The sequence below is a fragment of the Echeneis naucrates genome, chromosome 7 (genome assembly GCF_900963305.1).
Source record: "Echeneis naucrates chromosome 7, fEcheNa1.1, whole genome shotgun sequence".
Lineage (NCBI taxonomy): Eukaryota > Metazoa > Chordata > Actinopteri > Carangiformes > Echeneidae > Echeneis > Echeneis naucrates.
The window spans coordinates 23,798,122-23,819,321 of record NC_042517.1 but is presented as its reverse complement, the minus strand read 5'-3'; the positions used below and the strand labels follow the sequence as shown (position 1 = coordinate 23,819,321).

Below are 21,200 nucleotides of genomic sequence, written 5' to 3'. Positions count from 1 at the left end.
ATTGTGTCATACGTGTTGCACGCACACTTATGTACGCACCGCAGGCGCATTCACCAAGATGAGTGGATGGGGCATACTTCCAGCACTTAGCAAACCTATACTTTTCCACACCATGGATACCACAAAGGATGTTATTCATTCTTGGGTACTTTATGTAGGAGGAAATAAGCCTCCTTGAGCTCTTTATAAATGACCTCATCTCTATCACCAGGTCTGCAGGAGCCTCATAAACACATTGAGCAATTGAAAAATGTGCACACCAATCCAGTGTTGAATTCAGACCTGTTTATATTAGGTAGGTAATAATGAGTTACTTGAAAACTATATATTTTTAATTATTATATTATCAGTAATTACCATCACAAGCATTCTGAAAACAGAGATGTTGAAACCCTGGGACATTTTAATGTTTCATATGTATTTGTTGAGATCCCACATTTGAAAGACCTGTGACACCTGAGCCTCCAAGAAACAGATTGTTCATTTTGTAAGCCTCTCCAGCCCAGTAGCAGAATTTCTGTGTTGAAGTTGGACCAGGACAAACAAAGCTTCAGCAGATTGATTTTTAGAATGACAAAGTGTATTGCTGGCCCATCAATATGCTGTCTCCTTAATGATGTTGGTGGAGAGGGTGTGGTTGCTGGAGATGCTAATGGAGTGGCGGGTCAGAGGATGGAGGTGCCTCCTGGGTGTATGTCTGGAGGGTGTGCAGAAGTAGCTCAGAGTGGAGAAGAAAATCTGGCGGTAAGTGGCTGATACCAGGTTGTACAAGATAGGATTGATGGCTGAGCTGACGTAGAACAGGATGTTGGTCAGCATGTAGAAGTAGTGGTAGAAGTCATACAAGTCACTGTGAGAAAATAAATAAGAGTTATTGTGAGTTGTAGCATCTTTGTAGCATAAATTTATGGCACATCACTATATTTTCAGATATACAGCCTATCACTGCCCACTGCAAGCAAATGCAATAAATTTATAGCCTGATTTTTTTTTTTATGTATTTTATTTTATCATTAAAACCAGCATTTAGATGACAAAAATCACAGCATAGTAAATTCACAAAAATAACCAGACTAACAATTCAGGGTTCAAACAGTAGAAAAGCTTCCAGGGCTTATTAACTCTACTGCACCATCCATTGACATTTATGTGACAAGAATTGATGGCGCATCTCTTGAGCAAACTGCCAATAAACTGTTGTCTTTGTGGCCAAGCTGCTTGCTGTGAGTTTGGAGGCTGAATAGCTCACTGTGCTAAAGAGTGCTACAGGAACAACAAAGCCCAATACCCAGAAATAAGTTAGCATGCTAAGATCTCCGGTTCCCTCTGTGCCTTTAACTTTTTTGTTATATGACTGACTCAAGGTCTGTGTTAAGGACTCAAGACTTTTTCACATCTTATTCTACAATCTTCAACAACATAAAATACCTCAGAAAATACCACAGTTATGACGACAACCTCCTGCATGGCCTTCAAAAATATATTATTCTGGCAACTCCCCATTGTGACTGGCACTCCTGGTGAGCTTTTCAAAATTTCACTTGTCAGTCACAGAAGATTTTTCAAATGGCCCTGTAGTTAGAAACAAAACAATTCTTTTATTTCACATAGCCATGAAGACTATTATGTGAAGTAAAGCATTTAGCTCCAGATAAATGTGACTTATCTAAAAGGATGTTAAAACCCAAGTGTGTTGTTCCGTTAAAACAGGTGTAGCAGTCAGTGATCAAGATCAAGATCTAAGTAGGTTTCTTCAATTGTGTGAACTTATTGTTGCTATAAAAACCAAGCAAAAAAGCTGCTGGAACTTTTTCTGCTTTCTAGCATGTTAGCAGTTAATCTGCCAGTATTCTATGTATTCTAATGACTTATGCTCCATACCCAGAGACACACGAATGAAACTCTCTGTGCCACTTTCTGTTGTGACACTTTTTATGGATACAGACAGTGGAGTGAAGGAGTTCAATTTAAAATTATTCTGAAAAGATTTCAGACCCTGTAGCCATCCAGGATTTATTTGATTGGACTGTTCATCTTAGCTCTTCTTTATAGATTAATGGCATCATCATCAATCATCATCACAATCATCAATTACAATTGATTCACCTTTAATTCTAAAGATATATAAAATGTACACACAGACGCACACACACACACACACATGTGCACACTGAGGACTGACGCTTCAGGTCCAAACACTTGAGCTGATGTAATCAAGATCGTTGTTTAAATTTCCTAGTCCCAGCTCATATTGGGTGAAGGTGGTGTACACCCTGGACAGGTCGCCAGTCCATCACAAGGGGACAGAGACAGATAGAGACCAACAAACACTCACACTCACATTCAGACCTACGGACAATTTAGAGCCACCAATTAACCCAAACATGCATGTTTTTGGATGGAAACTGGAGTCCCTGGAGGAACCCCATACCAGCATGGGGAGAACATGCAAACTCCATTCGGAAAGAGGCAATTCACACTTTTTCCAACAATAAAAAATGTTCCAAATAATGAGTGGACTTAGTATCCTCAGTTTATAACTGGCAGGCTAAGCATATTTATTGAGGAAGATAGGAACCCAATAAGTAATCTGATCGTGTGTCTGATTTCTGTTCAGAGAAGGATAAAGAAAGAGATAAAGCTACACAGCAGGAGATGAATGTGAAAATTAGACACAATGGACCATAGAGGTGGAGGGGAAGTCAAACAAGAGGAAGACATATAGGTGGAGGGAAGAAACAACAGCAGAGCCGCAAGTGTCTAACAGAGGAAACATGCCAATGTTGTCTGGATACTTAAGTGGAGAGACCTTTAAAAGGATCATAACTGTGTCCCAATTCAGTGGCTGCATCCTTCAAAGGCTGTATTTGAGGACCGATTGCATCATAGCAGCATCACTAGACTGTTTGTTTTCAAGGCCTCCTTCTTCAGTCTTTTGAGGTTCAAACTATCCAAACATGGCAGCAAAACCCACAAAGTGAGACAGCAAGGTAAACACTAAATATACGTTTTGAGCCGAAGGTACAACTGTTGGTAATGCAGACCACACTGTTTCATTGTCCTTTCACAAACTGTAAATACACTGCCAACAGCACATGTTTGCACCACTGACAAATACCATCACTCACATCACTCATTTCAAATTTTAATGCCAGCCTGCTATTGCATTCTGTTGGTGTAGCATTAAAGCAAAATAAATAATAATTCATTCATAGATTAATCTATTACTGCTTACCCATTCCCAGTTTGCATGGGTGTTGGAGCCAATCCCAGCTGATACTGAGCGAGGGCGTTGTCACCCTGTACAGGTCGCCAGTCCATCACAGGTCCAACACACAGAGACAGACAGAGACCAACAACCAGTCACGCTCACACTCAGACCTACGGACAGTCTAGAGTCACTAATTAACTCAAACATGCATGTCTTTAGATAGTGGGAGGAAACCCACACAAGCATGGGGAGAACATGCATGTCCCCAGGCCTGGGAATCAAACCCGTGACTTACATGCTATGAGGCAGTGGCATCTAAAAAGAAGATTATTGGGATAGTGTAACAGATGATCAGCAGCCATTAATAAGCAAAGCACCAGGCAACCTGTCTCAGTCGACCTGGTTTGTTGAAAAAAGCTTCTTAGCGTGTCAATTTGCACGACAAAAATTCAAAGTATCTGGCTGGTGGCCCAGAGACTCAAGATACAAAGTCACTCATTATAAGGTACATTCTTTATTGTTGCAAAAAGAGCAGATTTCCCTTAGCCTGGGCAGCACAGCGGCATTGTGCTAAGCGATGTTGCCCACATTAAGAAGGTCACAGGTTTGGTCCCCCAGCCCGGGGCCTTTCTCTGCAGAGCTGGCATGTTTTCCACGTGCCTGCGTGGGTTTCCTCCAGATACTCCAGTTAATTAGTAACTCTAAATTGTCCGTAAGTCTGAGTGTGAGTGTGAGTGGTTGTTGGTCTCTGTCTCTGTGTGTTGTCCCTATGATGGACTGGCAGCCTGTCCAGGGTGTGCCCCGCCCTCTCCCAGTGTGAGCTGGGATTGGCTCGAGCAACCCCTATGGCCTGGAAATGGATAAGCTGTAGAAGATAAATGAATAACATTTAACAGAATAACAGAAAACGTTTTATTTATAAAGGGTAAAGATAATGCAGAAAAGGACAAAGAAACAACGGCAAAAAATAATGATCTTCCAGTATTTCCCAGGGAAGATCTATAGTGTATGTGGCTGTGTATGTGGATAACACAGCCACCATGATTACAACATACATTATTGTAGTTGTTCCTTTGAACAACCAGAGCGGATATGAATGGAAACTAAATAGAGTACATATGACAAAGAAAAAGGGATGAGATAAGACAACCCACACAAACCACAGAGAATTAAGGTGAAACAAGAGGTTGCAGGTCAAAAAATACCAATTTCTCCTAACACATAGTGTAGATACACCTGGGTGCCATCTTATTTACTAGGATCTGTTGTATTGATTTGTCCTCCTCTCGCAATGGCCAACGGTCACTGAAGTGTGCAGAAACTCAATGACAAGCGTATCTGTCAGCATAAAGGCACACCATTAAGATAAAGGAAGCAGGATCAATTTATCAGAAATGACTTGCTGTTTCTTAGAAAGGAAAGCTGAATATTTCAGTGGCTGTAACTGCTACCAGCACTTAGAACATTCACTGATGATTCCTAATCCCAGTCCACATCCATCTGTGCTGTGCATGAAATTGGTAAAACCAGCTCCAATGGCATTTTTACTTCATATCATTCATACCACCTCATATCAAAGGCCAGATTTGAACTTTCAAGGGACATAAAGCAGGAGTGTGTGCTCAGCAGCAACTGAAGAGATTAATCAATTTTTAGTGAATCACTGTGAATAAATTAGTCAATGAGACTGCAGTCTGTCAGAATTTGTACTGAACATGATGTTGCCCTGCCCTGTGTTGCCCAAAAAATATTACTCAAAACATTTTAGTAACAAAATAATTTCAATTCTATTATTCTATTTTATTATTGTATTTAACTTCTTGTCATAATACCTAATTTCAATCTTTTTAAGGTGGATTGAACTAATACGTTTGTAGGTTGTGTCTTAAAAAGGCACTCTTTTAGTCACATATCCCATCACTCTGACGGTCCCTGTCTGTCATCTGTCTCCCACTGTCCACCAAAACTGATAGCAAAGGAAATCTGAACAGACGAGGGGCTAACATAAAAAATTAAATAAAATAATATTTTCTGGATACCCTTTTCCGTTTACTCTTATTTTATTCCTTCCTTTTAATAGAACACACCAAGATAACTGTCCCTTATTATTGTTGGACAGGGTTAAACAAAAGTAATTTTCTCTCACAAAAGCACACTGGCCCGTCAGTGCAGGGTTAGCATAATCTACTTAATTTAAAGACAAACTGCTTCTCAGTTTTTTAGAACTACTGTTGGGTGTTAACCAGTTGCTTAGTTATGTGATACAAAGACTTCTCATGAATAAGTAATTAACTAATTGGAGCTAATTTGAGCAATAGTACTATAGTTTTATTGCCTCCCACTAGTCTTCAGCTTAAAGAGATATTAGAATTTTTTTTTGTAAAGTGCCTCATTTCATTGTTGAAAAAATGTTAAATTGTACATCTTTTGCAAATATACAAAACTTTTTGCCACTCCTGTTCATTAATGCATTCCAAAAGAGCAAATTAATGCGCAGCTTTCATAATTTTACTGATTGCATTTTGCTCAGTTTCCTCTGATGAGTTTGCTTGGCTGCTCCAAGAAGACCTCATATTTGAACACTTCTCACCTAAACATACATGACAATGATACAGTAACTATTCTGGGCATGTTTAGAAGAGAATTAAAGACTTATTATGGATATGATTGTGGAAAGCAGGAGGTTTAGTGGGTGGGAAAAACTGAAGAAGCTGGCAGTGGAATCCAAATCTAAACTTCATTCGCTTCTTTCCTGGTTTGGTTCAACCTTCTATGGCACACTATACATGTACCATACGTTATTGTTTCTTCTCTGAGCCCTGATAATATGTTGACACTGGACCTACAGATTTTACATTATGCGATGCCACGCTCATAAAATTACATTTTCTAAACTCCAAGAAAGCAATGCACATATAATATCCTGTCAGCAGTTTGACATTTATTTTTGCTGTAGTGCCACAGTGTGGCCTCTGAGATTAAAGGAGAGCAATATGCCATTTGACCAGCTGTTACAGGTTCCCCTTCTTGAGAAGGGCAACCAAACGTTTGAGAAAGTTGGCGCTGCCTCTGTGGAGCTGCTTAACAGCTGCGACAACCTCAGCCCCGGTGATGAGTGGATCCACCTCTTTGCCAGCCGGTGGAATTAAAGGAGATCCTCAAAGTATTCTTTCACCACCTGACTAATTTCTCAGTCGACATCAGCAGCTCTCAATTGACCTGGTAAACAGTGCGGATGCAGTTACACTTTCCTCTCCGGAGACACTGAAGAGTTTTCCAGCATTTTTTCATGGCCAAACAAAAGTCTTGCTCCATCATCTCATCCATCTTCTCTCAAACCAAGGTTTTCACTTCCACAAACACGACACAGACACTTTTCTGCATATCTGTTTTGTTCCATGCTATGGGGTGTCGAAATCCTGTATCCACCATGTATCCACATATGATGATCACAAATGCCTTGACTAAAAAGACCGCAGTTAAATTAGTTCTCCAGATCACATGATTACAAGTTCATGTTCATGCTCATCGGAGAACACCAGTGAGTTCTTTTCTTGATTAAAAGGCTGCATTTTTTTTCTACCACTGCATATGTATATATCTATATCGAGGTGAACAACGTCATTTTCGTCATTTTGCTTTTCGCTTTACATTGATAATATGCACTTAAAACGTGTTATGAAATCTAAAATAACATTTCAAGCATGCGATTAATTGTGATTAATATATATTGCAATCCAAAAAAAAAAAGCCCTTACAAGCCATTCAAGTTCTTTTTAGAACATCAACAATAGAAGGTTATAAAAGTGACTTGAAAACATATGAATACGTCTCATCATCAAAAAATACTGTAATACACAACCTGTAAGTTTATAATCAGCAATGGGTCTTAGGAAGAGGGAAATGAGAAACGAGTCACATTTACAGTTGAATAAAAATTCCTTGTCTTTATCACTGACTGAACAGTCAGTTTGTATATAGTCACCGTGTGTTACTTCCTCCATTTAAATGCAGTTTTGTCATTTTTCATAGGGAAAAAGTTTTCTCAGCCCATTCATTCATTTGCCAAAATGGCTTCTGTTAGAACTAATAAGAGGAGCAATAGTTAGTTTGGAGAAGCTAATTGTTAATAAAAAGAAAGAAAAAAATGAGAAAGGGGCAGAGAGAGAGGATGAGAATGTTAAATCAAAGCAATCTAATCAGGAAGATGTATCTATCTTGCTCCTCTTTGTCAGGCACTCTTAACTGATGGCCCTCTAAGTAATGGCTAGAGCCAATATTTGTGCGTTTGTGTGTATATGTGTGTACTCACTCAGACCAATCAGAGATATAGCAAAACATGAGACGGCGAGCGTGATACGGCAGCCAGCAGACCACAAAGGCAATGACAACGGCTCCTGGACACAGGGGACAGACAGACATCAGAAACAAAAACAGAAATTATAAGTGTAAATCAGAAGTGTAATATATATATATATATACATATATATACACTACCAGTCAAAGGTTTGAACACACTTTCCCAATCAAATTGATTGAAAAGTGTCCCCAACAATGACCGAGGACCACTGCAACCTTCATATGATGGCTCAGTACACGGGCTGAAGGAATTATTGTGCATTCCCCTAGGGCAATTCAGTTTCTTGCCAGCCAGTCATCAACACAATAACAGAACAACCTCAGTCATCTAAAGATTAAAAACATTAATTCAGACTGCCTGTCAGTGCAACAGGTAACGTATAACAATCAGAGCAGCAATGAGCACACAAGTCTGCATACATGGAGCAAAATTTGAAAGATTGCAAAAGGAATAAAATAATATGAATATCTGTTTGTTTTCCTTTGGGAGACCTCCTCAGAGAATTAAACATAATTCCTGAATCAAAATATGCTCAGGATGCCAGTGGTCTCAGACCATACTTTGAAGATGTTGCAGAGGGTATTTTTGTTCTTCGCAGACAATTCAAAAACTACCAGATAAAAGAAAACATTAGAAGACTTTGAATAATAATAAGCGTTCTGAGAGACATGACAAATTCAGCTTCTGCATCCTTTATTTGTTGTTCCTGTTTCACAATTACTTCTGTGTGTGTATAAAACCTCAGTTTGCAGTCAACAGGGTTCCTAGATACGAATATGCATCTGTGCTTTCAATCTTTTCCCCATGTGTGATGCTGGCTTCTTGGATAGAACAAGTTAGTAGATTTTTTAGCTTTTGGTCCAGGTAGCTGTCATCACACCACTCTACAAATGGTGATAGTGCACAGCCATGACCTGATTGAGCCACTTGAAGGAGTGTCATTAAGGCAGTACTATCAGGAAATTATATGAGGCTGCCCTCTTGGCAAGTCCTGCAGGTGTCTGTGTAGATAAAAAAAGCAATGTAAAAACCAGTACTTAAGGTGTTGACGGTGGACATGTTACCATGCACAAAAACCTGCTGAATTCTCTGTGTTAGAAAGATTACGAGCTACAATAGGATGTGAGCTGATATATTGCAATATGCGGGTGAGATTGCAGCGTGTTAAAAGCAGAAGAAAAGTCTGGCATGTGAACAGGTTACACAGTCCTATTTGTAACCCATGTATGTAACCCATTTAACCTGTACCACGAAACAGGCACTTTTCTGTAGACATCAATGGTGACCTGTTTCTATAGACTATTTTACACCAGCTTACCTGCATCTAGACTGACTGGTTTGACTGACACAGCCCACATGACTCACCCTTGCCCTCACTCGTACACCTTACTGATACAATGTGTGGCCGTGGCTTTATCTTCAGGCATGTTGATGTTAGTATTGTGACTTCTATTCTAGCAGACATAATTCACCAAAATTGGTAGCTTGCTGTGTTGTAAGCAGTTATTGTGTGTGCCTGTGGGTGACACCACCTATAAAACTAAAACTATGCTTTGTGAGGTTAATTCTCCATACTTGTGTTTTTGTCTAGAGCAACGGCATTTGCCTTCTTTTGATGTTAGCGAAAAGATGGTATATGTATATACTTTATGCCTTTGCTGCAACACATTCTCACAACGAGAAGTTGAATATATGACTAAAATTCACATCCATTGTCTGTATTGGATTGTACCTTGTGTGGTACTAACCATGACTCTAACCTTGCTGTGAAAGATAAATAATCATGAGAGCAACACTAGTTTAAGTTTCACCAATCAGTCAGACTTGCCTCAGCTCTACTGCAAAAACAGAGGTTTTAAATAAATCAGCATCCTTGGCCAAAACCCTGAAGAAATAAATAAGCAGTTTGACATCAATAACAACCATGGGATACCTGATGGAATGTAAATTCACATATAAGTCTAGTTAGGAAGGAATCAGATGTCAGAGATGGTTTGAAGAAGTTTAGATTATGAATAATGCCTTCCATCTCTAAATGTCCCATTTCATGTACAGAGTATATTTCATGATTTGAAAATATGGAGTCAAGGGATTTGTGGTGTCTCAGTGTACAGCTATGCATCCATCGTGAGCTAAAGCCTAAAAACATTGTGGTACATTATCATTCTTGTTATTCAATACTTGAAGGGCATTAGCATTCATTCATTAATTCATTTCTTCTACCAATTATCTGTTTCCAGATCACAGGGCCAACATACAGTGACAGATGAAGACACACAACCACTCACACTCTAATCTAAACATGCATGTCTTTGGATAATGGGAGGAAACTCGAGTACCTGGACGAAACCCACATAATCACAGGGAGAGCATGCAAACTCAGAAAGGTCCCAGGCCTGAGAATTTAACCTACAACCTTCTTGTTGTGAGGCAACAGCACACATTAGTATGAATTTTATTTTTTATTTTTTCATGGAAATTTTATGTTTACAGTTGATTGCTTTAAGACATGGGGTCCCATTCTCAAGAGAGACAGACATGCAATTAACAATTGGTTACAGACAGACACATTGATCAATAAAGAGCAGAATAGATAAGCTAAAAACAGGAACAAGTTTCTGATTTATATTGAAAAGTAAGAAAATGCCTTCTATATGTACTGAGGGAACACTAAAGGTAGCAATAATCTGGGAATGTAGTATATGACTGCTCTGTCTGTGTCACATGTACAGAATAGAATACATTTCGTCAAGTAGAGTGGATGCTTACCAAATATTGACTAATTTAATTAGGAAACAGAAAGTTTTCCTGTACTATATGTAATTCTACTTAAATGGGTCATTGCTTCCAAAAGGTGAGCGCATCTCCCCAGTTGCAAAGTATTCTGAAAGTATTTCTCCCCTTCCCTTTTTTGCATTTTACTAATCCTCTCATCACTCTACGCTCAACATCTTATAAAGTTTTCATGATTTCATTTGGTCAGAATTCCCATTCACTGACGGTATTTACTAGGATTTAGCCGGATACTCAGCTGAAATGAGTATCTGATACAGATATAGCAATTTTGAAAAGTATGAGTACCATACGAGTAATATCAGTCAATATCTTACTCAGGCTGGAAAATCCTCCTCAGAGTGTCCTGTGATAGGACAGAGAGCGATGCGTCATACTCCAAAAGCCACACCCACCGGAGGGGAAAAAAATCTGCTGCACAATCTAAAATACACTGTCCAGTAGTTATCTTAAAACATTATTTCAACATGTCAGATGATTATTTTAACACCCTGGCTGTACCGGAAAAAACTCACATCTGTGGGTCTTTCTCATTGTCCCTTCTGTTTGCCTTCATTTTCATGGAGAAATGATCCCAGTGAATAGCTGGAGGTGACAAACATCGATATTTCCAACTACCTGATGGATAAATCCACACTACTACATTATCATTTTAGAATAGCTTTTAATAACCCAAACGTTTCAAATCTGCCCCACTTTATGGGGTTATGGGGTAAAAACCTGATTGGTAACAGAAGCGGTGTTTGTGTGACAGACAGGATTTCATGCAGCCCGTATTGTGTTTCTCACTCTCACTGTTTCTTCACCAGGTCAGGTTTTTTTCTGGCCGGCTCGCTCTTCTTACCTTGGTGTGATACAAATTAAGCTGTAAATAAAAATATATTGAGGCTTACAATAAATATGGCAACTTCTGATCAACCAGGCCTAAAAATACAACTTTCCTTTAAACTACGCCCACTTTTGGGTTAAGTCCCGCCCCTTCTATGTACTAATATGGTTTCAGATAACGTAGATGTTTGAACAGATATGGATAGTGGTGTACTTGCTCATCCCAAGTAATTACAAAAAAAAACCATTGCATTTATCAATGAATCCAGTCGTCACCTCACTAATGTATCTGAGAACAAAGGCCCACAAATGATAAATGAATCAGAGCAAAGTAAAATTTAATATGAGACTGTCCTTTCAATCTTTGCACATCTAACAGCATTTGCTAAAAACGTTTCTTTTTTGTGGAAATGTTTAGCAGTCTCAAAACCTTTTTCCTGAACACATGCAATACAAATCTTAAAAAAGCAATAGCTTCTCCTGCTACCTTGAACTATCAACAGCTACACATACAGCACAAGAATAATCAATAATAATAATTCACAGACACACTCAAGTTGTAAAAGCAGGGATAGAGGACAGTACAATCATGGGTTTGAAAATGTATTGAGGTGTGTGTGAGTGCCTGAGTGTATATATTTGATGACTGATTACCTTGTGTAATGTTCATATTATTGTTACTCAGCCAGCGTTTGTGGGTCTGATGGACCCGTTGCATTTTGTGGCTTTTAATGCCTCACAATCCAACATTTTTATGTCAAAATACTGAACAGATGTTTACCTTATCCCAATTACAAGCAGTATAAACAATATATATGGTTAATATTTGCCCTTTACCTTTGCTAGGTCACATTTATAACTTATTATTGAAAACATAAGAAAGAAAATCAATTAAAATCAAGATGTGAGTGGAAACAAATTTACAAGTGAAGTAAGGTTTTCAAAACTACTGACTTTTATTTCTTTGAACTTGAAATTTAACCCATTCAGGTGCACAACACAAGCTGAACACATGAACACAGAGTAAACATATCAGTCAAGACAACACATCAGCCCCATTGAACACATGGCCTTTAGCCACTAGCCTATACAACACATGAGGGGCAGAGCTTTACTGTGTGTGTGTTGCAGATATACTTTTTGCACTTGATGCATGTATATCGTGTTTTCCTGTCCATCTTGGGTCCGCACACTTGGCACCGCTTCTTCTTGTTGCTGGTGTTCACAACCTAGAATAATGAAAAGATCAGGAATTTTACGAACACCTCTCTCTCTCTCTCTCTCTCTCTCACAAGACATGAGTGCCAGACATGTACTGCAACAGCATCACACACTTACTTCAGGCTCTGCAGATTGTGGTTCTGTTGGTTGGGTGGACAGGGCACCAGCATTCTCCTCCTGAATCCTCCTCACCATGGCTGCAGAGGCTGGGGTTCTGGGGATATGTTTTCTTCTCTCAATTTGTGGTCTCACCAATGCCTTTCCCAGATCCTCAAGAAAGAGCCGTCTTTTCTGGAGCTTCACTCGTTTCCACTCTGGGTTCAGTGCCATCCAAATGACAAAGGCATTGTACGCTGAGATGTCCAACATGTCAAAGAATATCACCAGTGGCCAGCGTAGAGTCCTCAGTTTGCAGCTGTAGACCGTCACCAGCTTGTCCATGTTGTCTACCCCTCCTTTTGTGGCATTATAATCCATGATGATCTCTGGTTTGTGATGTTCCTGGTCACAGATTCTTCCATCCCTGTGCAGTGTACTCATGAGTACCACATTCTTGCCTTTCTTTGGCACATAGGATACCAGGGATGTGTCAGCCGTGTATGCAAACTTGGAAGACTTGACAGGCCTGTTCTTTGAAGTCAGCAGTTGAGGTGGGAGCTCTGACCTGTTTTTCCTTATTGTTCCCACCATGGTCAGCTTCCTCTTCAGGAGCTCCTGTCCCAGTTTGTGCGAGGTAAAAAAATTGTCGCATGTGATGTTGTGTCCACTGAGTCCCTGAGACATGTCGAGGACAACTCTCATTCCTTGGTTTTTCTCGGGGGCTCCTCCATCAGGTTTCCCTGTGTAGACTTGTAAGTTCCAAGCATATGAGGAAGTGGAATCACAGGCAGCCCAGATCTTTATACCATACTTTGCAGGTTTAGATGGTATATACTGCCGAAAGGGGCAGCGGCCCCTAAATGGCATCAGCTGTTCATCAATGGTGACATTTGGCCCAGGGTTGTACAGCAGGGGGAGGCGGCACACCCACTTGTCCCACACTGTCCTGATGGCAGCTAGTTTGTCTCTCTGCCGTCGAGCTGGTCTGTCATCTCGGTTGTCAAAGCGGATAATCCTGGAAATGATGTGAAAGTTTTCCAGAGACATTGTTGCACGGAAAATTTCTCTGCCAGTTTCTGCATCCCACAGAGATTCTGCGGATTCCCCTTTGGACCTGAAAACTCCAGCAAGGATGAGAACTCCAAAGTAAGCATGTAATTGGGTTTGATCCATTTCCTTCCACCTCTCTCCAAAAACATGTCTTCCTTCTAAATTAGTGCAGTCAAGAATAATTTCCTGGATGGAATCTGGGATGAAAAGCTCAAAAGAAGACTTGATGTCCTGTATGTGAGTAACTGCCATCCGTGTTGGCCCTGGTTGCATCCTTATCACATTGGCAGCCTTCCGGGGTGGCTCTTTTCTTGGGCGAGGAGACCATTCAATTTCAGAATTTTTTGACATCCATATTTCCTCACTTGCTCCATGCTGACTGGCTTGTTCTGGGCCTGGGGCTGGCTGCTGACTGCTTGGTCCTGGGGCTGGCTGCTGACTGCTTGGTCCTGGGGCTGGCTGCTGACGGCCTGGTCCTGTGGCTCGTCTTTGTTTTGGAACTGGCTGATGCTCAATCTCATCATCTTCTTCAGAGTCACTGTCAGACTCTGAATTTTCAGAAATGTGATCCTCAAATTCTGAAACCTCTTCTTCTGAATCATCTCCCTCTACATCATCATCAAAAACTTCTCTCTCTTCCAAAATCAACTCCAGGGCCCTCTGTGCAGAGTACCTTTTGGCCATCTTGATCGGTTGTGATAAGAAACCACACTGGCAAAGCTATAAATGTGTGTGCGTTTGTGTGTGTGTGCATGTGTGGTACACAGAACATCAATTTCCACACTTCTATTAGCCCCGAGTCCAGTGGATCTGGACATCTTATATGTAATAGAAATGTGTAGGGGGGGTGTATGGTGTGTGGTCATTAAATATGTATTCTGATATATGTTCTTCACAGAAAATGAGCCAAAGTCAGTGAGTCTCAGTTTGAAAAATTAATTCATTGTACCATTTTTCTTTAAAAAAAAAATGAAAACGGGTCCCACAGACCCGAACACCACACCAACTGACAGCTATAAATAGTGACATGCTGAGAGCTGAGCACAGAGCTGCCATACTGGAATAGACTCCAGACAAATGGGAGCCCACTCTGCATTGATGGACCACAGGGATAACAAAAACACACACAGACACACACACACTCACACATTTACTGTACAGACTCCCATATATCAGGCAGAGTTCCGCACAATCCATAAAAAAAGCAAAATAATGTGTAAAACTAATTGGAATTGTTCTTTTCATTCAAATCTTCATTCAAAACTAATGTGAGTATTTTTGCTTGTTGTTAGGGTGCAGAAGAAAGCCTTTCTACACCAACACACTGAGACAGAAAAAAAAGTAAATAGTGATTGGTTTGGAGGTGTGGGGTGTGATGAAGTATCCTGGATTTTGGTCATGTTTTATTTTTGTTTCCCTCATTCATTTTATTTCCTGTCTTATTTTGGTGTCTAACTCTCCTCTCGTTGCCTCACATGTGTCTTCGGTTATCAATCCCCCCCCTCCCGTTTCCTGAACTTGAGACTGAAGTGGAAATTTCATCTGCCCAATCCCTCGTTGTTGCAGAATTTGGAGCCAGACCTGACGTCAGTTGGTCAGGGCCGCTGCAGAAAACGAGAGGATTGCGGACAGGTAACAGACTCCGGCCCCCTCTTACCAGCCAGGACAAGCGGTTTGGTTGTCTACTCAGGATCTTCCCCTCAGGGCGGAGTCACATAAGCTTGCCCGTCCGTCCATCTGTAGCCGTCCCTTGGGGGGGGGGGTGCGTACTGTCATGAAGTATCCTGGATTTTGGTCATGTTTTATTTTTTTTTTTCCCTCATTCAGTTTATTTCCAGTTTTATTTTGGTGTCTGTACCTAGATAATGTACCAGACAGGGAGGCGCTGCAGCAACAGCACAGAATGAGCTTCAGAATTCAAAAATCCATCGGCTCACCGCTTAGGTATCACATAATTGTTATTTGACCTATTACACATTTATTTTGAGGGGTGCCATTGGGACCGAAATTGCATTTTGAATAGAGATCTGAATGTAAACTAGAAACAGTTCATCAACAAGATGTAGCAAAGCCATCAAATAAAACCTTTTATTGTTTTGTCAGTGCCTGAAATCTTTTATATTTTTATTTAACCACTGAGAATAATCAAAAGTGAGGAACAGAGTGGAGATGTGAAACTAGACTGAAAAAGTTTTTGGTTCGTAAAGCCATCAGTATATCTTCTTATGGCTATTAACACTTGACACAGTTAAAAACACAGGGAAGGTGTAAAATATTGGACATTTAAAGTTTTGCCCGCGTAGTGGTGCTGGTGCTCCTCATTGTACTGTCTGATGCAGTAGGAGGAATTGGCTTCACTCATACGGCCAGAAGAATGTGGTATGTTTGTTTTTTCTGTCTACAATGACTATGTAATTAACAACAAAATAGATTTTCCAATTCAATCTTGTGTTCAGTAAATTACATAAATTCTCGAACGTTTAAGACAAACCTCCACTTCTGTACACCATTTAAAGAAGGTCATTACTGATGACATTGGGCTTTTTTGAGTAAAGCATGAACTCCAGGGAGAGGTAAACCTTCAAAAATAAGAAATTTTCAGCAGATAGGCATCATTATGTGTTCATAATCAAACAGCACACAACTTGTTTTACAGGCCCAGTGACTGCATAGCTTTGCAGTGACAAGAAAACAGTGAAAAATCCCCTTAAGCTGTTTTCTCGGCGTGTGCGTGTTATTTCTAGAGACCACAACTCACACATTTAATTAACACTGGTCTGTGTCTTCAAGGTGAAGGAGGGTGATTATTAAAATCTGATGTTTAATGACTAAAAACTTGGACAAAGGCAGGATAATTATGACTGACTGCAAACACATGCACACATAAATAGCAGGTGTAATGATGTTACAGAGCAAGAGAGACAACGCTGGTGGGGGACTGACGTTGGATAGGGTGACATTAATCTCTGCTACATTCTAGTCAATATCTCACTCTGCTTTCCTAATTGATGAATGCAGAACCTGAGCCCATTAGAGTGAAGATTAGCCTGTCTCTGTGTGACAAATGTGTGCTGGGACTCACAGTCAGAGTGGGATCAAGGACCATTTCAAAATGCTCTTCCCATAATTGAAACTGCCTGGCATTATCAAACCTCCAAGTCTCAGCAACAACAGGGAGTGTTACAGACCAAACTGGACCCATCTGGCCACGATGCTTACCTTGATTTGATTAAGCATTAAATTAAAGTTTTCATATGAAGTCGTGGGTTAGACTAATGTGAGCAGAATCATTGTAGAAAGAAGTAGTGTGTTATATTACAAAAATAAAGCACAGATTCGTAAAAGTTGAACACATGCCACTTGAGCACACAAATGAGCATCTCTATAGTAAGCATCAATGAGGGAATGCATCCACACTACTACATCATAATTTTAGAATAGCTTTTTACAACCCAAAAGTTTCAAACTGGGTCAGGCTTTTTTCTGGTTGGCTCGCTCTTCTTACCTTGGTGTAATACAAATAAAGCTGTAAATAAAAATATAATAAAATAAAAAATATATCAGGCTTACAATTCAGAGTAAACACAAGAAACTTGTGCCACAAAAAAAAAAAAAATGGACCAGACTCAGTGACTTCTGCAACTTCTGACCGACCAATATCAATTTCACGCTTAAAAAAAACTACTTTGTATAAACCACGCCCCCTTCTTGTTTAAGTCCCGCCCCTTCCAAGTACGAGTACGGATACAAATAACGTAGCTGGTTGAACAGATATGGATATGGATAGTGGTGTACTCACTCATCCTTAGTGTGCATATCTTTAACTTTTCCAATGTTACAGTTATTGTATTCTTGCTTTATACTTTGACATCAGTGTGTCAAAGGAAATGACAGAGACCCCAGTGTCATTCTCACAGCAGTCAAAATCAAATCAAATCACATTTATTTGTATAGCGCCAAATCATAGCAAAGTTAGAGCAGGTCTAGACCACACTCTTTAAGTGAATGATGACCTGGCTGTGGAATGTCTACATCAATACAAATACATTGTATTAAATTGTAATCAACAATAAATGGCACATCATATTGATGCTGTGTGCAAAAAAGCCCACTTTGAATGATATTTCCCACATTTATATGTCAAGGGTTTAAAGGGAGGCCTCGTCAATTCTGGCTGATCCCAGAAGATGGATGAATGGATCAATGTGTGTTTGTCTGTCTCGTATTTTAAAATAAATGATATAATATAAACAATCCGTATACTAGTAAGATATGAGTGGGTTATATGGAGAAAAAAGAACAAAGGGCCGCCTTTTAGAATAGAATTTTCATCATTCAGTCATTTCTCCTGTGAATGTTTGTGTGTGTGAAGTGAGGGGATGTTCACTTACGGAGAACAAGGACTCCGTGGCGAAGTGACTGAGCACGATTTGGTTCCACTGTGACGTTCAGCATGGTGGGATTACCCCCGATGATGCAGACCCGGTTCTCTTGCTCCGCCTCACGGAACATCCGCAGGAGCTGATTGGCTATGATCCCATTCAGCACAGATATGGCCACCATCGGAACCACAAAGGACAGAAATGCATTTGCCTGTTTGGTGAGGAAAGACAGGGAAGCTGAGAATCTCTTTCAGATCGATATAATAGTTACTCTTAAGTTTTAATTTTAAGATCACAGAATGATTGTAATGGACTGGGTACCTGTCCAAGGTATTCCTTGCCCTTGCTTAACATGAGCTGCAATTCACTCTAGCACCCCATGCATCAATGCATGAATGAATGAATCATAAAATAATGAAGAAAATAAAAAAGAGCCAAGCAAGACATTTACATTCCATTTTGATTAAATTAAAATTTGTCAGGCAATGCGATAATTTTTTTAATGGAAATGAAAAACAAAGCAGAACTAGTCCTAATCAATGTTTGAGCCGTATTTAAAGGATTCCTCAAAGCATTGCCTTTTGACCTTAAATGTTTTATCCTTCAGCCAAAGAGGACATTTGGAATACATTTCAAGAAAACCCTTGATGGTGTTAATATCAAGTTCACAAGACCATAAACCATGGTCTTTGATGTCCTTGTGACCTTGACCTTTGACATTTGACAGCCAAGATCCTTGGAAACAATGTGTATGCTTTCACCAGCACAGATGGGCGAAAACAAAAAGCAAAATGTTCATGTTGTCTGATGTTTGTTTGCCACCATGCTTAAGTGAAAGATTTCAAATGGTTTAACTTTTCTGTTGTTAGATGAAAATGTCCCCAGTGAGAGAAAATACAGCTTCAACAATGAGCCATTATTAATGAAACATTCTTTTAATCAATTGTTTTGTTTTAAAATTTGTGGGAAAAAATATGTTAAAATTGCATCATTTGCCATGACCAGATGTAGACAAATAAACAGAACGTTGAGCTGAATCTCAGGAATAGTTCTCAAAGGACTACACTTCCCAGAGTGCACCAGCAGCAGCATACCAGCTGCTTGTCACCTGACCAGTTACTAATTACTGATTGAGTGCACTTGAGAAGAAAGCCTCTCAGTCATTCAAACAAACTATCTTCAGAGAGAGAGAAAAGAAGCTCCAAGTCTGCTCCAAAAACATCAATGGTTGGTAAAATGTATTATTTACTTTCATGGTGTTTTTAGTGCCGCCTAATATGTTTAAGTTTATGTTACATGTCTGTATAAGTTGGTAAAGGACCAACAATGAGTATGGAAAATTAAAAGCGTAAGATACAAAAGGAAAATGCACAGGTAGAAAATATTAAAATTCTGTTAAATGCTCAAACTTCACTAAAATTCATGAAATTAGATTTTTGATTTTTTTCTTTATTTCATTTAAAAGGGTTGAGTAGTTCATTTAAAATGTTTTAGTAGTTAATTCATTTAAAATGTCTAATTAAAATGGTAACTCTTGTCTTTAAAGGTTTACCTGATTTGGTGAACAGCAAATAAAGCCAAGCCAGCCATTTGAGTTGTCCTTCACATAAATTGAATTTGCTCTCGCTTCGGCCATGTGATGTAATTATCAGTAATGTGTTAAACACTGACAGACTCATTGCACAAAATTCTCTCGTCCAAATTTATAATAAATGCAGATACAACTGCTGCAAACTTCCTTCCCACCATTTACAGAAGTTAGTCAAGTAATAAACAAAAATCTAACTCCATTTGACACAAATAACACAAACCTAAGCTGTTAACAGAACGCTTAACTATCAGTAACAATCAAGATAATGACTCATTACCTGCTTTTTGGTAAATCCACCAACACAATCAACAATTAGCTTTAGATACTGCAGGTGATTAAACTTAGCTACCTGTTACTTATCTTGGAAAACACCGACTTCCACCTATCTCTAATTCATTTCCCCGATATTGATACTTGTCATCTGTCAACATGTTATGACCTCATTGTTTTTTTGTTTGTTTTTTTTTTTTACCAGGTGATTATTGGCTAGTTTTAGCAATAAGAGCAAGCAAGAGTAGTGAGACAATTTAGAGTTGACTACATTGTTACTTGCTAAACCAAACCAAGTCTGACTATTATATTAACCAAGAAGGTCCGGTCACCCCTCACACTATCATGCTAACCGTGACAACGAGGTACAGTGTGCCTGTCATCATGGGTGCCTATTTCAAGAGATGACTCATGTCTGGACATTGAAAAGAACAACTTGCAATGTTCAGGTTAGAGGACTGGGCAGCACGTTCATCTGAATAGACTTAAAGGTGCATTTTGAAGGACAGCCAATTGGAAAGTGCTCTTTCTCTCTGAAAAGATCTGTGATTGGCCAAACACTGGGTTGATTGGCGGCTCTAAATTGTCAGTAGGTCCTATCGTGAGTGGTTGTTGGTCTCTGTCTGTCTCTGTGTGTTGGCCCTGTGATGGACTGATGACCTGTCCAGGGTGTATCCCGCCCTCACCCAGTGTGAGCTGGGATTAGCTCCAGCAACCCAGAAATGGAGTGTGGTGGTAGAAGATAAATGAATAAAAAAAGTTAATGTTTTCTTTCATATTATTCACACAACGTCTGGTGTTTCTGTTTGCATCATCTTTTTTTAATCCAGGAGAGTGACTAGTTTTATGTCAAAATAAAGGCAATTGTAGGCAAATAGTGTCCACAATTACTTGAAAGCAGCAAACGTGTTGCAGCTTCGTCATTGTTTTCTATAACTTCAAATGGATGCCAACTTTCATCAAATCATAATAGAAATCGTTTCTCTCAACCGTAAATGGTTCGCTGTTGAGAGAACATAAAAGGAGGGAAATAAAGGGAGTGGTGAAGATTAATGAGAAGGAACACTGTAGCAAGATAGGAAGTGAAACAAACAAGAAAAAAAAAATACTAAGAAGGATGAGGTGCTCCCAGAGGTCAGTGTGACAGCTGACTTCTTACTTCAGCTGCTGTGTGACAAGCTTGTGGAGATGATAAACTTGCATGGATGTTGTTAATTGATGAATGTTTTAATAGGTGTAGATAATAAATTGATCTAAATTTAACATTTTACTACAGCTTCAGAGTTAGTACTCCATAAAGATAAAATCATTATACTGGGAGAATTCAATATTCATGTAGATGTAGAAAGCAACAGCCTTAGTTCTGGGTTTCTTTCCTTACTAGATTCAATTGAT

The 21,200-nt window shown here is 39.5% G+C and overlaps 1 protein-coding gene across 1 annotated transcript in view; it reads right to left on the bottom strand.

The window, feature by feature from the left end:
• Nucleotides 1-594: 594 nt before the first annotated feature.
• The window catches only part of ntsr1 (neurotensin receptor 1 (high affinity)), a 53,492-nt gene continuing 32,886 nt past the window's right edge, over nucleotides 595-21,200 (bottom strand). Inside the window, exons 2-4 of the mRNA XM_029507185.1 lie at nucleotides 17,954-18,155; nucleotides 7,524-7,608; nucleotides 595-850 (exon numbers count right to left, since the gene is read on the bottom strand). Of these exons, the coding sequence (XP_029363045.1) occupies nucleotides 595-850; nucleotides 7,524-7,608; nucleotides 17,954-18,155 (543 nt within the window). The remainder of the gene's footprint in view (nucleotides 851-7,523; nucleotides 7,609-17,953; nucleotides 18,156-21,200) is intronic.